Below are 22500 nucleotides of genomic sequence, written 5' to 3'. Positions count from 1 at the left end.
TACTGTAGTCCCCCCTTAAGTTATTATTTTTGTAACATATGAATCAAAATAATTAAACAAACCATTGTATGTGTTCATATATATTATTTATATTTGTGAAATTAATGTTGCCACAAACCATGATAGCTTTTGTAAGAAAAAATCATGCAAATGTAAAATGATTGTATAATTTTACCAAATGTTGAAATATTGCTTATTTTCATTTAATTTTAGTGCGGCGGAAATTTATTATTTACAAACTTCCTAGGTTTTTCCAAATAAACTCCTATAACCATATATATTCTGAAGATAAATAAAGTAGATACATTTCTTCACCTTTTAGCTGTAGGTATTTATTGTCAATCCACACACACACTCACACACGCACGCAAAAGACTGTGCACATGATGTTTGTGTATGCATGTATTTTCAAACTAGGGTTTCCAAACCTTCGGGTAGGGGGGCGCACATCTGGGAGGGGGAGTGTTTAAAGCTATATTTCATTTGAAAATATTTTGGTTAGGGTTAAGGGTAAAAGTTAGGTATGGTATGGTTAGGTTAAGGATTATTCACGAACTCGCAGCAACGCGCGGGTAATTGGCTAGTATATGTATAATACATACAGTCTTTACATACGTGTGTGTGTTTTTTGTGCACGTACATAGATATATGTATGGATATATACGTTTTATGTGCATGTGTAAATGCATGTCTGTGAACGTGTATACGATTATATGTGTTTGTGTGTGCATATAACTGAGTGCATGTACATGCGTCTATGTGCCTGTGTGTTGACGTGCGTGTACGCTTGTATTTTGGGTATATGTACATGTATTTACCTAGCTGTGTGTTACGAGAAAGGGAGCTATGCTCGTTGTCTCCCGTCTCTGTATCTTGCAGTATCTAAATTGTGTGTGTACGTGGGTACATACATTGTGTATGTGTGTATACGTGCATGTGTACATGCAACTCTTTCGTATATGACTATGTGTCTGTGTTCCTAAGTATATGCATATATATATATATATATATATATATATATATATATATATATATTATATATATATATACACACACACACACACACACACATATATATATATATATATATATATATATATTATGAATATATTATATATATATACACGAGTATACGTGTGCGTGTATATATATATATATATATATATATATATATATATATATATATATGCGCGCGCGTGTTCCAATGTACGCCTTTGCGTGCGTATGTGTGTGTGCATTTAGGTGTATATATGTATGTATGCATGTATATATATATATATATATATATATATATATATATATATGTTGAGACATTCTGACAGGTTGACGGAAGTGGAGTAGGAAACACAGGAGTCTCCGTCTGAGTTTATTCCTGACTAGTTTCGCAGGTATGCTTTTTCAAAGCATACCTGCGAATCTAGTCAGGAATAAACTCAGACGAAGACTCTTGTATTTCCTACTACACTCACGTCATATATATTATATATATATATATATATATATATATATATACATACACGCACACACTCACTCACTCACACACACACACACACACACACACACACACACACACACACATATATATATGTCTGTGTGTGTGCTTGTATTCACGTGTACGCCTTTGCATTAGTATGTGTGTGTGCGTGCGTGCGTACGTGTGTGTGTGTGTTCATGTGTATATTCGTGTGTGTCAGCAAACTGCGTGCATTGCCACGCGCGAGAACCACCCTACACGTACCGAAGACTCGAGGAGGAGGAGGAGGAGGAGGAGGAGATTGTCCCTGAGTTCCTTAGGGCGACACGACATGGGGCGGCGTTCACGACCGCGGGGCGGAGGGTCCTCAGCATGCAAGAGGGACACAAGGTCGCGCATGCAGCACTTACTGGACACGACGAAGGGCCAAGGAGTTGACACCAAGCACCACGTGTGCGTGCGTGCGAACAGACGAGATCGTTTTCCTGACGAAGGCACTTGGAGGAACGTTGTCCTACCTCCTCAGGAGCTCGTGAGGATAGGAGGAATCTCGGAGCTGACCGACAGCTTGCCGGTCCGGGAGACAGACAAACGACCTGAGAAAGCCACAGCCTTGGGCCCACCTCGTCCCAGGTGGCTGTGGGTGTGCACTGGTCACAGTCTTGCAAGGAAAACTAGTCGTACTGAGCTCGGTTTTGGCACGTTGGTCTGTCTCCTTCATTTCTCTATTCTTCGTTTGTTTCTGGTGGATCAGTGGTACGAAAGGATCCCATTGTTTCAGTTGTCGTTGGCGTCATCGCAAAAATCGGGCGATAACTGCGGACGACATGACGTCATTCAGAATCGGCGACTTCGTGCGTCCGACCGCCTAGGTGGCTGCAGGTGGGCAGGCAGTGGTTTGCCAACAAAAATAAGCATTTCCGAGGCAATAACTGGTTTTCGACCAACCACTCGTTAATTGTCCGCAATCGAGAGCTTTCGGATGCATCTGCGGCGCTCACCAGCTCTCCTTTCGCCTTCGAGAAAGCCAGGGGAAGGGATCGACGAGAAAGAAGAGGAGGAGGGGCAGGAGGAACTAGTGAAGCAGGAGGAAGAGAAAGAATAGATGGAGGGGCAGGAGGAACTGGTGAAGAAGGAAGAGGAGGAGGAGAAGGAGGAAGAGGAGGAGGAGAAGGAGGAAGAGGAGGAGGAGAAGGAGGAAGAGGAAGACGAAGAGGAAGATGAGGGGGAGAAGGAGGAGGAAGCGTCCAGGGTGGGACAGAGCGCCCCCACAGACAAGACTGACCACCCGGGCGACAGGTGGCCGGCGTCTAGGTGGGTAGCCAAGCCGCCACGGGAACAAAGACATCTTGCAGGGCGAAGACAAATCACACCAATGATGTGTTCATTGTCTTGCAGGAGTAACCCCTTGGCATTGTGTCATTAGTCTCCTACATGCGTAGATTAGCTCCTGCCTGTTTTTGAGGTGGAGTTAAGACCGTCCTCGAGGACATTCGGAAAGAGAATCTTAACATCAGTGACGACACCGGCGACTGAGAAGAAATGTAAAGAAAGATTTTTGATCTGCTCGACCGTGACACTGACCTGCCACTAACTGTGCATTATGATGTCCAAGTCCTGATAAATATCCATTAAAATGCTCAGTTTCAATAGCCCCCTTTTATACACGACTATCATTTCATCTGCCTCCAGACTTCCCATAAATACCTATCCCGAGCGAGCGGGTGGTCTGTCCTAGGTAGTCCATAGTCCACGATGGCACCCGCCCACCACCTATCAGCCATTAGCTGACAGTCACTGGCACCCGCTCGGTTTCATCTGTCCACGGGTGACGACCACCAGTTTTTCAATTCCAGTATCAGACATCAACCCGTTTCGGCCTGTCCACTAGAACATTAGGGTTCAACTGTCACTATATATCCCTCTCTCTGTCTTGCTGTCTCTACTTCTCTGTCTTTTGCTCTCTCCCTCTGTCTCTTGTTATATTCATCTCTTTGCTTCTTCCTATCTCTGTCTCTTGCTATCTCTATATTCCTTCCTCTCTCTTTTTTTGACCATTATACGAATGCGTATGTCGTAGACCAATTAAGACAAACGTCTTGCCGCTGTCTAAGCTATATTTCTATCACTTCTGCCTGTTTTTCCAACAACCTACTTGCCTTCCTTCTTCGGCTTGCCATTGCGCTTGATGCATTTTAACTTAATTGCTCGTCCCTTGATATATATATTTTTTCATATTAACTTGTAAATCTTCAACTCTTGAGTCTCGATGGAGACTTCGAGAACCTTCGAGTGACAAATTTTCTTTCAAGATCGGCCTTAACTTCTCAGAGAATAGATAATAACATAAGAATGGAGGAGACTGCAAGAGACCATAAGGCCTACACTAGGCAGTTCCATGCCCCTTACCACCTTCCATCCCTATCCATGAAGTTATTTGATCAGCCGTTAACTACTCTGTTGGTAAACCAGTTCTTGTTTATTTCCTTCTTAAACCTAAATTTGTCCAATTTAGATCATATCGCTCATTGGTTTATCATTCTTGGTAAAATATACATATTCATATGTAGAAAAATATGAATCAATTGAAATAAAAAAAATCGATCAAGTTTGAAATTAGAAACCAAATTTTCTGGTACTTGTGAGCAGAAAATCCCTAAGTTCAAACGAGCGGTTTCTGTATCATTAATGACTTCAGGCATTATATCAGGTTAAATTGATGAAATGGCCAACTCACATTCGGGAGCTGTATTGATTTCATTATGGAAACCTTAAAATTGTTCCATCCAATTGAAAGATGATAAATCCTCCCTTATCGACCAAGAATTCGATCAGGCTGGGGCTCTCCAACACAATTACGTAATTAAATCATCAGGTTCTGCCCTAACGAAAGTCCAAATGTGGGATTGATTATCCTGATGTAATACATCACACTGTTGTCCTCGCATACAAGAACAGGAAATGAACGTTTTAGACGCCACTAAGCGCCTCTTGGCGTAATATTCAAGTCTACTTAGATCCACGTTTACCAAAAATGTATGGCCTCACACGGACACTTGAAGAAAGTGTGTGTGTGGGGAACTACTCCATGAGTTAGAACATAAGAATGTAAGAGACCATAAGGCCTACACTAGGCAGTTCCATGTCTATTACCACCTGCCATCCCTACCCATAAAGTTATCTAACCTTCTCTAATACAACCAATAGTTTCAACCCTCACTACAAGGTTACTAAACCCATTCCATTCGTTAACCCCTCATCTAATTGCAACATTTCATTATTTCCAGATTTTCGTGTTCGCAATCCACGAAAGCCGTTATTTTTATAGATATCATGATTCTGTATATTTAGTGGCATTACCTCCCCCTATAGACAGAACTGGACTATGGGCTTTGAAATACCAGGGACAGAACGCCCGATCGCGTGGGATTGGTTTTTTTTTTGTGGGAAAGGAAGAGTAGTCTGTAAGAAAATTAAATAACAGTAGTGTATAAAAGGGGGTTATTACTACTGAGTACTTTTAGGTTGGAATGAATTGATCCAAGGAGGACTCCAGCAGATGACGAAACGAAGAGAACCAGCTCAGCTTTCGTTCTGACCGCCAAGACAGACCCAAGGTGTTGATTACAAAATTGAAAATTCTCGTAATCGGAAGCGTGTTGGCCTCGCCTTCGCTTTGTTGTGGGTTCCAGCCCCCGCACTCTTCTCAGACTGTTGCCTGCTCCAACAGTCCAAGGGAACAGGTCAAAAAGGGCCCACTGGTAAAGAATTCTAATTTGCGTTTTGATGTGTTGATGCCACGAACTGTGTAGTGCTGCGCGGTTCTGTGAACACCCTCAAGTCATCCACGGCATATATCAGATTTTATCTTTTACTGTTGTTGCCCTGACCCTGATGGATAAAGTAATTTGACGGCAACAAAATTGATTTATTTTTTATTTGTTAATTTAACCCTTTGAGTGTCGAGTGTACCTCTCACCTGAATAAAATCGCTTGGAGGCAGGCAGAATAAGAGAAAAGTAACGATTTTCTTAAAAAAATAATTCTTATTGTGGGATATTTATATAGGGGTATATAAAATACTTGGTTTTACTTTAGCGTGAGGCTTACAGCAGTATCCGTAGTTTATGCTGTAAAATGACCTTTCGTGGTATGATTTCAACTTGTGTTTCTGATTAACCTAATCTAACCAAGCTAACCTAACCGAACCTAACATGAAAATAATTTGTCAGTTTCAATATATCATAGGCCAGTTTCAGGTGTCCGTTGTCTTGAGGTATCACGGGCCAGGCAGGTGTTAATCAGGGTCTGCTCCGGCGAGGAAGCGAGTGTCGGGGACCGATGACGGCTCTGTGCGGTGAGAACGGGCAACGCGTGGAAGGTCGACGGGGGTGATGTAACGGACATGATGGGGTGTGATGAACAAGGGGCCAGGTGGCGGGAGGATGGGGAGGGCGTGGGAGGTGCCAGGTACAGGGATCCGAACGTGGTGCTTAGAACTCAAATCCCATTGCAGATGATGTTATCAGTGTTTATTTGCATTACTTGTCACAATAGGTTCCGATCATAGATTGCCACGTCTACATTCTTAGGTAGACTGAAGTCGGATCATGAAATAATACTTAGCAGTGATCTAGAACTTAGAAAACTTGTTGTCTCTCCAGTTGTGTTTAATGAGAATCATTCACAAAGGCTGAATGAGACAGTTAACCACAATTCACGCCATAAGTTTACAGTGACTGTACTCTATCATAATCTAGCAGTTCTTTTTTACTACTTGAAGTTAGGCTTTCGCTAAGTTTAACCTTGGAGCGTAGCTATTTTTGAGTGACGTGTTGTAAATTATATTGTGTTTGACTGAAGGCGCAATTACCGTTTTGAAAACGTTATCGGGAATTTCAAATCTGATAAAACGTAACGGACCTGGAAGAATGTGGACTGGTTTCTTCGTTTTTTTGTTGACAAGTGATCTCATGTAATCAAAGTGGGCTGTAATTTGTTCTCTCCAAAAAATATTGCCTTAGCTTAGCTTAAAAATGCAAACCGAGTCACTGAACTTAGGAACTTAAATCGTTTAAGTTCAGGCAACTTAATCTGAAAACACCTGAGCTACATTGCAGGTCTCTCTAATGTCTCTCTTGGCCAATACTCCTTCGCTCGTAGTTCAAACTACCTCAAGTTGAGAACTGACCTCCAAAGCCTTAAACTAACACTTGCTGACGTAAATGGGCATATAACTCATAAACACCTTCCAGTAGTTTGGAAAACCTACTATTTTGTGAGATCTTATAGCTTCATTCGGTCTTCTACTTGTCTGCACAATCTATGCTGATGAATGTTTCCTGGCATAAAAACTAAAAAAGTATATATGATATGGCCGGGTAACATTTTGCTAACATATGCTCATCAACACGGACAAAAAATAAGATATTGTAAAATAAACAAATAAAAATGTTCGAAATTGGAACACTGAACACCACTGACGAAAATTTGTGCCCAGTCTTTCCAGCCTGAATAATTTTCGTCATGCACTGGGCAGCTGGGGTATATTTACATCCATTTTCCTGCAATCGACTTCTCTATCATGCAGTATCCTGAGCCACCTATCATTATAACCACAGAATAATCTAATCTTGACCGGCATCCAGGAGAATTAATTAGTCGCTCCTAGTCTTCGTGCAGTCCAGAGCAACATGAACAGTCTTGCTCTTCTGCACTGGGATCAACATTTAAAACCGTTCTTCATTAAGATCCACCAACCTGTTAGAACTTAAAATCCTGTCACCGATTCAGCAGTCTTGAATCCAACAAGCATTTTCTTTACTGGTTCGTACTGGAATTGTCCGGTGTCTTCTATAGGGAACAGCATCTCTCTACGCCAGCCTGCGCTGGCCTGGACCAGACTGCAGTAGCCTGCACAGGATGCACTGATCGATCCATCTATTGTGTGGAGCCAATGGTTGTCAGTTCCATAATAATTTGATATTATGGTCATAACCCACCGTCATCATCGCCATAAATCACTTTCATCATTGTCATTATTAATCGCTCTAAGCGCCAGAGCCCTTCGTTCACATCTTATCGACTCCGTTGCCACAATAGTGTCGTCTTGTTGTGATGCATTTCTTCGTCGTCTGTTCCGCTACGCATCGTCGATGTTGTCGTTGACTAACGTCTTCATTGTTGCACAGATATCCTCTCCGTCGTCGCAGTTCAGCGTAGACAGTGTCAACTTTTGTCGTCCCCTTTTTCACAATTGATCGTCTACCCTGTCGGTGTGCCCGGGAGATAAATTTTCAATGTTCTTAAAAAGTGTTCTCATAATTCATCGTCTACAGATTTAAATCTTATCGTCATCGCAGCCATAAAACATTATCCACTTTTTTCGTTTCAAGAGAGTCGTTGTAACAAAGATCATTTACTATTTTTTTTTTCGTTCTTTTCGTCGTAAAGTCAAAACAAACCTGCAGTGTCGAGTCCCAAAAGGATCTTCACTTGTACAAATATTCATCAAGTTTTCATTATTCTTCGCTCTGTTCGTCCAAGTTCGTCGCCTTTACTGTATTGGATTGTAAACGTCTTCGCTTAGATTATTATCACAGAGTAATACAACGCCATTGCCTTGCTTACTGTCATCATCCACCAATGTTATTTCCTTATTGGCATGAGTATAGCGTTGCCAACGCCGACACCCTTCAAATTTTTCTGCAGACTTCGTTTCTCCCATATTACATCGTCTCTGCTGCCATCGCCTGTCGTCGTCCTTGTCAGCTTTCATTACCTGCTCTGATGTGATGTTTACAGACAGGGCTTGTCATTTTGTCACTGTTCTTTCGCTGTTGCCATCGTCGTGAGTTGCCATTGTCGCTAGCGACTTTAACTCTTGACGAAATCATGAAGATCGTAGTTGATGTCTTCCTTTGCTGTTTTCTGAAGTCATGATTGCGTTGATTTATTCTGTGTGATTATTTTCTTTAGCTACCGAGTTGCTAGATTGTGATTTATGTTGGCCTCACTGTTCACAGTGGTTACGAGTCTCAATTACTTTTGTTATTGTTCCTACTGATGTTGCAGTTTTGCCTTCCACTACCGCTGCTCCTTCAAACTCGCCTTCACATCTATGACTCCATCTTTTCTGCACCCTGGGATAGAAGTGATGGTTAACTCTCATGAAAGAGTAACATCTCTTGATGTTCTCTACAGTCGCAGTGAAGAAATACAGTCGTTATCAACGTTATTTTTCATTTTCACTGTTTTTATATGTATGCATATATACGTATTTATGTATGTATGCATGGATGTATGAATATATGTATGTATGTGTGTAGGTATGGATGGATGTATTCAAGTTTGTATGTATGCATGTATGTATGCATGCATGTATGTATGTATACATGTATGCATGTTTAGTATGCATGTATGTATGTATGGATAGATGGATGCATTCATGTATGTATGCATGCATGTATGTATGTATGGATGGATGGATGGATGGATGGATGTATTCATGTAAATATGCATGTATGTATGCATGCATGCATGTATACATGTATGCATGTATAGTATGTATGCATGTATGTATGCATGTATGTACGTATACATGCATGCATGTATGTATGCATGTATGTATGTACGTATACATGCATGCATGCATGTATGTATGCATGTATGCATGTATGTATGCATGCATGCATATTTGTATGTATGTATGTATGTATGTATGTATGTATGTATATGTTCGTACTCCTGTATTTTAGGTAATTCTAAGGTACAATTTCGCCGCAAATAAATATGAAACGAAATATTCAAATGCGAAAATTGAAATAAAGAATATTCCTGTTTAATTTATATTTTTAAAAAGTCTATTTATTATAAGGACATTATTTTCAACAAGACATTAATTATCAGAAACTAGTAATGATATAATTATAGCGTTATCTTAATTTTGAAAATATAAGATTGATACATGACAAAAAAGACATAGTGTGTGTGTGTGTGTGTGTGTGTGTGTGTGAGCACGTGCCTGTGTGTCTGTCTACCTGTCTACATACCTACCCACCTGTCTGCCTGCCTTTTTCCTTCCCAGCCTGTCACCCGTCCATTCTGCACTCCCTCGATGTCACAGCGACGATTACCACTACTCCTGGTCGCTGGATGTCTTCTTCATGGTCATCAGCGCCTGCGCAGTCCATCATCGTTATTGCTGCTCTTAATCCGTTGGCGAAGTCACATTTCATCGTTACCACTGTCATTAAACCTCATCAGTTTTCGACCAAGAGGCCCCGTCGCTTCCTCAGTTACCGGGAGGAAACATAGATCCTTGGTGCAAAGAAGATCTCCCCGTGGTAGGCTGTGGGTCGTTGGGGTTCGACCTCGGGTCGCAACTATGGAGGTCTGGATTAAGTTTCCTCTTGTCCATGCCTCCTGAGCCACAATACACGTCCTGATAAGCATCCTTTGCAGTGCTCAGTGGTAATAGGCCCCTTTTGTACACGACAATCGTTTCATTTTCCCACAGACTTTTCTTCCCTCCCACAAAAACCGATTCCGCGAGCGCGGCTGGTGGTCTGTCCTATATAGGTACCAGTCCATAGTTCATAGTTGCCTCCTACTCGCTCCAAGTCTCACAACCAAGTGTTATTGGCGTCAGTTCTTAACCTTCCCCAATTACAGCTGAAATTCGTTCTCATTCTTTCCTCTTCACGTTTAAATATTTATCTATAATCTATCCATTATATATCTATTTACTTATTGATCTATTTGTTTATTTATCTATCCATCTATTTTTCATTTATCTATTTATCTATTTGATAGTTTATCTGTTTATTCATTTATTATTTAATTATCTATTTAATTGTTTATATACTTACTAATCTATGTATATAATGATCTTTATTTCTATTGATTGATTGACTAGTTGATTTATATATTTGTGTTTATTCATTGATTGATTAATCAGTTAACTTATTCACTATATATTCATTAACTTGTTTATTCATCTGTTCATTTTTAATTAATTTCTTTCATTATATTTGATCATTATTCTTTTAATCATGCTTCGTTATTGTCCGAAAGATGAGCAATCGTCCTATTCTAGTGCAAATCCACTTCACTAGATCAACGTTTCCCCATCTTATCTGGCCCTAGCTCTCCTTGTAGGCAGGTCTAAGCAACCCAGTACCTCCTGACTATATCTTATTACTAGAAGGGTAAAGCGCAAGTGTATGTGTGCGTCGCTTCCCAGCACCCGCTGCAATTGATTTCAATACCCCAGGTTGGGAAACGATGCATTAGAGGTCACACGATAGGCCACAACATCCAGGACGTAAACACCTTTGTTCCCAGACAAGAGACCCATCGTCCAGAAAGATTGGGGAGGGGCCGGATTTACCTACTTGTAGGTTTTATGCCAAACCCGTCAGTGGATCTCCAAATTTATAGAAATATGGCATATTTCAGTATCATATATATACCCCTACTCTTACTCTGTTGGTTGTCAGGCCGGACGGCTCTTCAACGCTTTCACTATGCCTCTCCAGATGGTTCTATCCTCTGCCAATTCTTTCCAGTCCTCTTCTGGTGCCACCCTCTCCACATCCTTCTCTACTCTATCCATCCATCTGTACCCGGGTCTCCCCAATGGTCGTCTGCCCTCTACTCCTCCTTCCATCACCTTCCTTGGTAGTTTGTCTGTCTCCATTTGGATGCAGTGTCCAGCCCACCTTGCTCCTTTCCCCCGGACTGATCTCTAATTTCCCTGTTATATCTTCGTCTCCATCTCCCTTCTTCATATACTGGGTCGAGCATTCTTCTCAGGATATTGTTTTCAAAGATCTCCAGGCTCTTCTCCCTTTGTTTTTTCAGTGTCCATGTTTCACATCCGTACAGGACTGTTGGTTTTATTACAGTGTTTTATGTTCTCATCTTAGTTCTTCTGCTGATGGTCCGACTCTTCATTATAGATGCCAGATTATGGTAACATCTGTTTCCTACAGCTATTCGTTCGTTTATTTCTACGTCCAGTTCGTTTCTCTCAATTACATTGGACCCCAGGTGCTTGAACTTATCCGCTTTTTTCAAACCTAGTGCTCCAGCTTGCTCTTGTCCTGGTGTATAATTGCCATTTCCACTTAGTTTCATAATTTCCGTTTTCTGCTCATATATATATATATATATATATATATATATATATATATATGTATGTATATGTATATATATATATTATACACACACACACACACACACACACACACACATATATATATATATATATATATATATATATATATATATTATTTGGATGATGGAGAACATAAACACAGGGGAAGGCTCGGAACCCTAAACACTCTAACGTTTCGTTCGCGTAGAACTTCTTCAGAGAGTGTATGTAGAACTGCAATTGAAGTTTATGTACTAAATCTAATTATCTTTTCGGACACTTGGGAAAGGTCGTTTTTCTGGCGTGTTTTAGAATTAAAATACTAGTTTCTTTAGCTAAATTGATAAACCCTCCTCGATGATTCGATGAATTATTAGTAGAAATATATGCTGATTCAACAATTCTTCTAGTAAATTTATCAAAACCTTTATGTAGCACTTCAGCTTCTCTCCAGTTTGGTAAATGATCGAATTTTTCCGCATGAACTACTAAAGAATTAGATGTCCTATGTGCTTTTATGTCGTTTTTATGTTCATAAATTCTTTTTTCTAATCCTCTTGACGATTCGCCAAAATAAGCCATTGAGCAACTATTGCACGGGATTTTGTATACGACGCTGTTTTCGGAATTGGTTCTCTTTTCAGAAGTCTTTATTAAATCACCTATCCTCTTGTTAGTTATTTTAGCTATGTTTATACCCGATTTTGTTAAATATTTGTCTATTATTGGTGACGTTTCTGAGCCAGGTACTGATATAAAATTTGTATTATTTTTATCATTTCTCTCTTTCTTTCCGCGATTGTAAATATTTATTGCTTTTCTTTTTGTTCTTTTCAACATTCCCTCTGGATATCCAAGTTTGTCAAAGGTTTTCATAATGTAATCAAATTCGCCTTCTAGGTATTCATTACTACAGATTCGTAGTGCCCTGAGAAAAAATCCTATTACTATACCACTCTTTGTCCTATCATCATGTGCGGAGAAGTAATGTACTAAATCCTCTTTGTTTGTTTCCTTTCTGTATACTGAGAAAGTTACAGTTTTTCCCACTCGTCGTATTAACGTATCTAGGAAGGGCAATTGTCCGTTTTGTTCCTCTTCTACGGTGAACTGAATATCGCTGTTGACCGCGTTAAGCATTCTCACTTTATTATTTACATTGGTGTTTTCGGGGATGATTGCGAGGACGTCGTCTACATATCTAAACCAGTGTGATCCCCTACCATTGATTCTGATGAAGTTTTCTTTTTCTAATAACTCCATATATAGACAGGCCATCACTGCACTTAAAGGACTACCCATAGCGAGACCTCTATGTTGTTCATATTCGTCACCATTAAAAGTAAACGCACCGAAATTTACGCATAAATCTATCAATTCTATATAATCTTGTTTTCTTATGGGTAGGTCAGTATCGTTCATATCTTTTATTACTCTCTTTACTGCTTCTAACGCACCGTTAGTGGAAATATTTGTATATAACGCCTTGACATCATAGCTTACTAACTTTTTCCCCGTGAAATCTAAATCTTTTAGTCTTGTCAAAGATCTAATTCTTTAGTAGTTCATGCGGAAAAATTCGATCATTTACCAAACTGGAGAGAAGCTGAAGTGCTACATAAAGGTTTTGATAAATTTACTAGAAGAATTGTTGAATCAGCATATATTTCTACTAATAATTCATCGAATCATCGAGGAGGGTTTATCAATTTAGCTAAAGAAACTAGTATTTTAATTCTAAAACACGCCAGAAAAACGACCTTTCCCAAGTGTCCGAAAAGATAATTAGATTTAGTACATAAACTTCAATTGCAGTTCTACATACACTCTCTGAAGAAGTTCTACGCGAACGAAACGTTAGAGTGTTTAGGGTTCCGAGCCTTCCCCTGTGTTTATGTTCTCCATCATCCAAATAATTTGTCTAAAATACTTATCCACACACACACACACACACACACACACACACACACACACACACACACACACACATATATATATATATATATATATATATATGTGTGTGTGTGTGTGTGTGTGTGTGTGTGTGTGTGTGTGTGTGTGTGTCTGTGTATGTATGTGTATATATATATATATATATATATATATATATATGTGTGTGTGTGTGTGTGTGTGTGTGTTTATGTGTGTTTATATATATATATATATATATATATATATATATATATATATATGTGTGTGTGTGTGTGTGTGTGTGTGTGTGTGTGTGTGATTCACCTTGGTCTTTTGGATCACGTGTTGTACTCGTGATCGACAGCTATTTCCCTTTCGGAAGAGAGCTTAGAGCTCGTATGACCGATCTATGGGTAATGCTATGACCTTACACGCACACACACACACCCAACTCCCCGCCCACGAGAGTTGTAGTAACGACTCGAAGCGCAGCGATACTGAAATAATTTCAGCCCTGGGCAGGATTCGAACCAGGTACCGCCAGCACCGCCGTACTGACAGTATGTGTGTGTTTATGTATGTATGTATGTGTGTATATATATATGTATGTATATATATACATATATATATACAGTATATATATATATATATATACACAGTATATATTTATATACACAAACATATATATACATGTGTATATATATATATATATATATATATATATATACGTGAAGATCTGGAGTCTGGGATCCATATCGGAAAACTGTAAACACTAGATTTTAATTGAGTCTGGTGTTTACAGTTTTACGATATATATATATATATATATATATATATATATATATATATATATATATATATATATATATATATATATATATATATATATATATATATATATATATATATACGTGAAGCTCTGGATTCTGGGATCCATATCGGAAAACTGTAAACACCAGACTTTAATTGAGTCTGGTGTTTACAGTTTTCCGACACACACACACACACACAAACACACATACACACACACACACACACACACACACACACACACACACACACACACACACACACACACACACACACACACACACACACACATATACATATATATATATATATATGTATATATATATATATATATATATGTGTGTGTGTGTGTGTGTGTGTGTGTGTGTGTGTGTGTGTGTGTGCATGTCTGTGTGTGTTTATATATATATATATATATATATATATATATATCAGAGTATGGTTGATTTTTATTTGAAAGCTCTTATTACACTTTAATTCAATTTCTGACTAATTTAATTTGTTTTTGTACCTCATAGAGTGTGTGTGACAGATTAGTTTCAGTGGATCCCCATTTACCCGTGGGCCCTGTCTAGGCAAATGGTCGCCTATGCATAATGGAAAATGCGGCCCTGGGTTGGAGATAAAAATAAATGTACAACACGAAGACAGAGCCTCACGATTTTTTTTTTTTTTTTTTTTTTTTTTTTTAACAACTCTACATCCTATCCCACTCACTGCGTCAAATGTTTTCTTTCTAAAGATGCTGTACAAGTCATCTCTAAATTGGGATACCGATATGGTCGGTTTCCCTGTCATCTCACGAGTTTTCTAAGACCTTTAGTTAGGTTAGTTTAAATTGGGTTAGTTTACTTCAAGTCGACATACTGACTCATCCTTCAGGATGTCGTCGGCCGTGTCTACAGGGCGACAGCAATACCGTCGTCTCCAGTGATGATACGGATATTCTAATTTCCTAAACAATTTCGAGGAATTGCCTCCCACAAGCTGGCATTTCCTTCTCCCGCTGACTCACAGAATTCTGACTTAGCACCCATATTGTTCGCAATTAATGTAATTAGCTGTGATATGACGTCACTCGCATTGTTTAGTCGTTTCGATGTTAAAGGGGAGTGTCCGTGTAAGGGTACTACAAACGATTTCTTTGTCTTTAGGACTGATGGCGTCACCGATGATGTCACCGATGTCGCTGCTTTGTCTAGATACTTTGTGTCATATAGCCTCTTGGTGTGCCCCAGGATCGCGTTGTATCCATAGAACGTATGAAGTGAGCGCCTGCATTTGTTCTGCAACACACATCCTGATATATACTTAGCGAGGTCAAGCTTAAGATTTATGTACACTCGTCGAGGTGAAGAGCCTACGCCAGGAGTCGCTGAGTAACTGCGGCCAAAGCCGTCACCTTTATGTCCTTGGACTGTTCGGGCAGGTAAAAGTCACTGTTGGGAATCGGAAAGCAGCGCGGGATTCGAACCCACAAACTAAGCAAATGCGAAACCAGCACGCTTCCGATGACGCCTGCGTGAGGATTTTACAAATCTCCATTGAAAAACGGTGACATATATGTTATCTTTAATCACATTCAACAAAGTTCCTGCAGTTCGTGCAGATTCGTTACCACATGAATTCCTCGGCAGAAGTCTTTATGCATTATGTCATTACAGAACACAAGACAGGAATAAATTATAGTTCTGCATTGTTGCACAATGAGAAGAAGTGAAATATTATTTTCAAATCAGGGAAGACCACGTTAAAGCTTTAAGTAAAACGACATCATCCAAGTATCTATATTCAACGAATATTTTAGAAAATGAATGAAGGTAACCTGGCTGGTCATACGAAGACTTCAGAGTTTGTTCTTCAAGAGTCTCAAGTGAGAGTAGACATCTTCTTAAAATCTTCTGGATCAGGAAACAATAATTCATTGTTTGCACAGTAAAGGGACAAGACCCTAGGCACTTCGGGCGAAGTCGTGGCATCTGCTAAAGAACCCGTAGAAAATCACCGAAGAAAATCATCACAAATAAACAAATGGAAACTTTAGTTTGCATAACCATGACTTGCTGGAGGACACTTTTTCGATCTTGAGTGATCTGGGGCCCTTCTAATATCAATACATGTTAGCAATGTCAAAAAGCTTGTTTCCCAAATTTACTCTAACTGGTAAATACTAAATATAACGATTGGATAAGTGTTTTTCTGCGATAAGAATATGTACAGTAACTGGTAATTAGCTTAGATTGACTAGGCACTGTTGCAAAGAGAGTAAATGGGTTTTCCTTTTGTATTGCTCGTTCTGAATTAGTTCAACCAATTCTCCCTGAGGACAATACTTTGGATTGCAAATACACATCCATTTCGTAGACAGGAATATTCTTAAGAAATCACGAACACAGACCACCTTAAGGGTGCAGTATAAAATGCTAGAGATCTTCTTTCTTGATAATTGTGGACCTGTACACGGCTCCTCTGACAGATGCTCTTTTCTTCGTGCTTCTTTTGCTGATGGAAGACGCTTGGCTGTTGTCCGCCTCTATGTTCACTTCACGGGTCCTCGCTTGACCTTGCGGTGGCCTGTGGGACAATTCACGAATATTGTATGAGAACGACATTCATTATATGTATGAATATATATATATATATACATATATATATATATATATATATATATATATATATATATATATATATATATATATATATATATATATATATATATATATATATACATACAGACGTCCCCCAAATCAGGATCGCCCAAAGTGGCTCGACAAAGAAACTGAAAAAAGCATTGCTGAAAAGAGACAGGCTTATAAGAAATATAAGTGCTCGGGTGCATCTAATGACTATGAAAGTTATGTATCAATACAGAGAGATTTAAAAAAGAAAAGAAAAAAAAACAACGACAATACGAAATGAACATTGCTGATAAATCCAAAGAGAATCCCAAAGAATTCTATAGTTACATTAGAGATAAAAAGGTTGTTAGGAATCACATTGGTCCACTATTACCTGCTGACGGTCAACTTGAATATTCAAATGAAGGAATGCGTAATATCTTAAACAATTATTTTAGCTCGGTATTCGTAAACGAAACACCTCAAAGTGAATTCCAAACTGAAACCTGTGAAAAGTCTGGGGTAAACTTACTCACTACGGTAAATATAACAAAAGAAAAAATTAAAAGGTGTATAGACAAACTCAAAATTAATAAAACACCAGGGCCTGACGGTTGGCATCCAAGAATCTTAAAGGAAATGAAAAATGAGATTGTTGTTCCATTAGAAATTATTTTCAAGAAATCCATCATATCCGGAGATGTCCCAAGAGAATGGAAGTTAGCTAACGTTACTCCCATATTCAAAAAAGGTGACAAAAAGAAGCCAAATAACTATAGGCCTATAAGTTTGACTTCAATCGTAGGAAAAATAATGGAAATTATCATCAGAGATGCTATCGAACATCATTTAGAAAGTAACTTTTTGATAAATGATAGCCAGCATGGTTTCAGACGGAAACGTTCTTGCGTGACTAACTTACTCGAATTCTACAACACAGTTATCTCGAATTATGACAAAAGAAACAATATAGATTTAATATATCTAGACTTTGCAAAAGCTTTTGATACCGTCCCACACGAAAGACTACTTACTAAATTAGCTTTGCATGGAATAAGTGGTAGCCTATTAGGTTGGACTAGTAATTGGTTGAATGGTCGAAAACAGAGAGTTGTTTTAAATGGAAAAACTTCTGAATGGAAAAGTGTTGCAAGTGGAGTTCCTCAGGGTTCCGTTCTTGGGCCACTTCTATTCATAGTATATATAAATGATATAGACCATGGACTAAAATCTACTGTTTCCAAATTTGCTGATGATACAAAACTGTGCGGAGTGGCAAATGATCACTCAAACCAATTAGATATTCAAGAAGATTTAGATCAATTACAGCAATGGTCTGAAAAGTGGCTAATGAAATTTAACACAAGTAAATGCAAGGTAATGCACATAGGTAAAAATAACAGTAAGTACGATTACAAGTTATTTGGAAATTCGTTAACAAAAGTGGATAGTGAAAAAGATCTCGGCGTAATTATCAGTAACGACCTCAAATCATCCAAGCAGTGTATTTCAGCCTCTGAGAAAGCAAATAAGATTCTGGGACTGATTGCGCGATCTTTTGATTTCAAAAGTCCATCACTCATTAACAAGCTATATAAATCGTAAGTTCGTCCACATTTGGAATATGCTGTTTCCGTATGGTCACCGAATCTCATCAACCCTTAACAGGTAAAGGTCTTTTTGACAAACGATTCAGGTAAAGCGGGGTCTGACAGACCCCAAACACAAAAAATAAAAATAAAATACTTCTACTGCATTTATTGACATAGAAATCAAAACATATGTACTTCAACTTATATTCTTCCATTTACATGCTTAAAGGTGACTATAATTGTTAGACATATATTTTAATGAAAATTACAAAAAAAGATTATGAAAAATAAGATATTGTTGACTTCAGAGGGTGCTTGACTGAAAGCATGAAACATGAAGCGGTTGGTCATCATCATTTTGTAGAGACCAATGTCCCAACTATCTTTAAGGAAAAACAGAGCTACAACAAATGAATAATAAATGTGTTTCATAAACCATGAAATCTGAAGAAAAAAAACGAGGTGATTATTTTGACTTTGACCAATTTTACGCAAAAATTATGGACTGGTTTTAATGAAATTTTCAGGGAAGGTTGATACTAGGTCCAGCAAACAATCTATAAGTTTTTAATGGTATCTAAGTTTATTATTTATAAGTTTTTATGGCTCTAAGCACTCCTACCCTGACTCAGCAAAACCCCATCCTTCGTTGACGGAAGTTTGTGGTCTCAGAGGGTTTTGAGTTTTCTTGAGAGGACATGTGTGGGAATAGAGTGGCTGAGGTGTCCTAAAATGTGGCGAGATGTCACATTTTATGATAATATGAGAATAGTGTGATCTTGTTGTGAGAAGAAACATATTAACAGAACAGAAAATATTAAGCATTTGTATGTGATACAAATTAGATTTAAACAAAAGAGGGGAAGAATAAATCAATCAAATAAAATGTGGCAGAATATCATGTTTTATGATAATATGAGTATAGCGTGACCATGATATGAAAAGAAATTAAACATTGTGATAAAAGTTAATGTGATCAAAAGAGGGAAAATGGAATAAATCAAATAAATAAATTGAATAAATTAAATCAAACTCGGATGCATGTGTGGGAATAGAGTGGCTGTTGTGCCCTAAAATGTGGCGAGATGTCACATCTTATGATATGAGAATAGTGTGAGAAGAAACATATTATCAACAGAACAGAAAATATCAAACAGTTATATGTGATACAAAATATGTGATACAAATTAAATTTGAACTAAAAGAGGGGAAGGATGAAATAAATTACAGCTGTATGTGTGGGAATAGAGTGACTGAGGTGCCCTAAAATGTGGCGAGATGTCACATTTTATGATGATATGAGAATAGTGTGATCTTGTTGTGAGAAGAAACATATTAACAAAACAGAAAATATTAAGCATTCATATGTGATACAAAATATGTGATACAAATTAAATTTGAACAAAAGAGGGAAGGATAAATCAATCAAATAAAATGTGGCGGAATGTCATGCTTTATGATAATATGAGTATAGTGTGACCATGATATGAAAAGAAACTCACATTACCAGAACAGAAATTAAACATTGTGATAAAAATTAATGTGATCAAAAGAGGGAAAATGGAATAAATAAAATAAATAAATTAAATAAATTAAATAAATAAATTAAATCAAACTCGGATGTATGTTTTTCTGTTGATAAAAAAGAAGAAATTATTATTTACCCATAAGTATAAATGATAAAACATTTATATGACATGAACAAACCTCAGGTAAAGTGGGGTCTGACAAACCCCACGCTACTCACACCTCAGGTAAAGTGGGGTCTGACTGACCCCACGGTACTCACACCTCAGGTAAAGTGGGGTCAGACGGGCTCAAAAGCTCTATAAAGCTTATATAGAGCAAGATTCAGGAATGACCCTATCACCCCATTAAACTACTCCACTGATCAAGAAGGTATATGGGAGTACATATCTGTATGTAATATATTAGTATATTAAAATTAAAAAACAAAAAAGTATGGGGTCTGTTTGACCCCACTTTACCTGTTAAGGGTTAAAGACATTGACAGACTGGAAAAAGTACAACGGCGAGCCACAAAACTGATTCCAAATATCAAAAATAAATCATACGAAAATCGACTAAAACACATGAATCTGTTTTCCCTAAAAAAGCGTAGACTCAGAGGTGACTTGATACAGGTCCTTAAGATTTCAAAGGGAATTGACAACATCAAAAGTGACAAAATTTTCAAATTGAATGAGAATCAGACAAGAAACAATGGTCTCAAACTGTCCGGAAATAGATTCAATTTGGAAGTAGGTAGAAACAACTTTGCCAACCGTGTAGTTAATGAATGGAATAAACTTCCTGCACAGGTAGTGCAATGTAGTTTAGTTCGAAGCAATAATTAAGAATCATTTAGATAAATACCTAAGCAAGATGCTGTAATGATTATAATTTGTCTTATATTATTTGTTTTTGTTTTGTTATCATTTGTCTGTCTGATTTTCGTTTATTATTAGTTATGTCAATTTATTATTATTTACTATTTACCTGTTTGTTTATTATTTAACAATACCTATGCATTTATTTATGTATTTTATTTGTTATTTACATTATTTTAGTTTTTATTTATTATCTTATTATCAATATGATTTTTTTTTCGCATCCGACCTAGATATGGATCAAAATGTCTCCTGTCGGCATGCTCCGCCTTTGTAATCCTTTGTAATAAGCATTTATCAACCACAATTTACTTTAATTCTAAGCCATCTACATCGAGACACTCGAGTAGGCATATATGCAGAAATTGAAACGTGGTACAGCCAAGGACTCGAACCTGCGCTAGCACGTGACAAGTGATAGTGACTTAACCGATTGCACCATCAAGATATATATATATATATATACATATGTATATATATATATATATATATATATGTTTGTGTGTGTGTGTGTATAAACATTTATCAACCACAATTCACTTTAATTCTAAGCCATCAACATCGAGACACTCGAGGAGGCATATATACAGAAATTGAAACGTGGTACAACTAGAGATGCAACAACAACAAAAAGGGGCTGTTTTTTTAAACCCCCTTATTTTATTTTATTTTATTTTATTGCAAAAAAAAACTTGACCAAAAAAAATGGATATTTTCGTTTTTTTATATGTTTTGTTTTAAAATAACTCGGCAAGGAAAAGAACCGTATTACAATAATTTTTCTATGTTAGAATATCAAATAAATCAGTATACCCATCACTTAAGATTTTCTATGGTGTTAGGGCACTTCTATTTTCTGTGGTTTCATGTTTTGGTGTGTTTTATTTATTTTGCAATGTACAGTTACCCCACTTTATTTTTGGCACAATTTTAAAAATGTTTCGGACAAGAATAGCAACATGCCCGGTAATCTTTTTTATTACATTTTCGTGTCTGTTCATTTACATGCTTTTTTTTTTTTTTTTTTCTTTTTTTTTTTTTGCTAAATAGTAACTACCTTAAAAATGTGACAAACAGCAAATTACTCAAAATGCAAAATGGTGTAGCAGACGACACATTTTTCTTGACTTACTAATGACATCTATCACTCTTATTTGACAAGTAATACGATTAATATACGTTGCAGAGGAGAGAGAGAGAGAACGCAGGAATCCGTTCACGTAGTGGTCGATGGTAGACTAACAACCAACTTCAAGCTGTGAGTGGTGTTGAGTGCAGTGACGAACTAACCAAAACTAACTCGTATACTTATAAGTTATGTTATAACCCTATTATTAAATCAATTATTTTCATTTATTTATTCAGCAAAGGGCTTGTGATCCAATTATGTTATGTTAACTGTGATGCAAAAAAAAAAAAAAAATTAATCGCGTTTTTTTATTATTATTATTTTTTTAATCTCGTCCAAATTTGTTCAGATATTAAATATTTAGTATATAAAAACAGGTGCAAGTATGTTATTCATCCCTCCACATATGTGCATCTA

The 22500-nt window shown here is 37.6% G+C and overlaps 2 protein-coding genes across 5 annotated transcripts in view; both read right to left on the bottom strand.

The window, feature by feature from the left end:
* The window catches only part of LOC143021067 (secreted frizzled-related protein 3-like), a 52328-nt gene extending 44907 nt beyond the window's left edge, over nucleotides 1-7421 (bottom strand). Inside the window, exon 1 of one of the 4 annotated variants that reach the window (XM_076178287.1) lies at nucleotides 7235-7421. The gene's annotated coding sequence lies outside the window, so the exon portion shown is untranslated. The other 3 variants (XM_076178288.1, XM_076178285.1, XM_076178286.1) reach the window with 3 other exon arrangements.
* An 8490-nt stretch (nucleotides 7422-15911) lies between these two features.
* The window catches only part of LOC143021066 (organic cation transporter protein-like), a 43340-nt gene continuing 36751 nt past the window's right edge, over nucleotides 15912-22500 (bottom strand). Inside the window, exon 13 of the mRNA XM_076178284.1 lies at nucleotides 15912-16928. Coding sequence (XP_076034399.1) covers nucleotides 16778-16928 — 151 coding nt within the window. The 3' untranslated portion in view covers nucleotides 15912-16777. The remainder of the gene's footprint in view (nucleotides 16929-22500) is intronic.

This window comes from Oratosquilla oratoria, chromosome 41, assembly GCF_046742065.1.
Source record: "Oratosquilla oratoria isolate Oo_2021 chromosome 41, ASM4674206v1, whole genome shotgun sequence".
Lineage (NCBI taxonomy): Eukaryota > Metazoa > Arthropoda > Malacostraca > Stomatopoda > Squillidae > Oratosquilla > Oratosquilla oratoria.
This window is presented reverse-complemented; position numbering and strand designations above follow the sequence as displayed.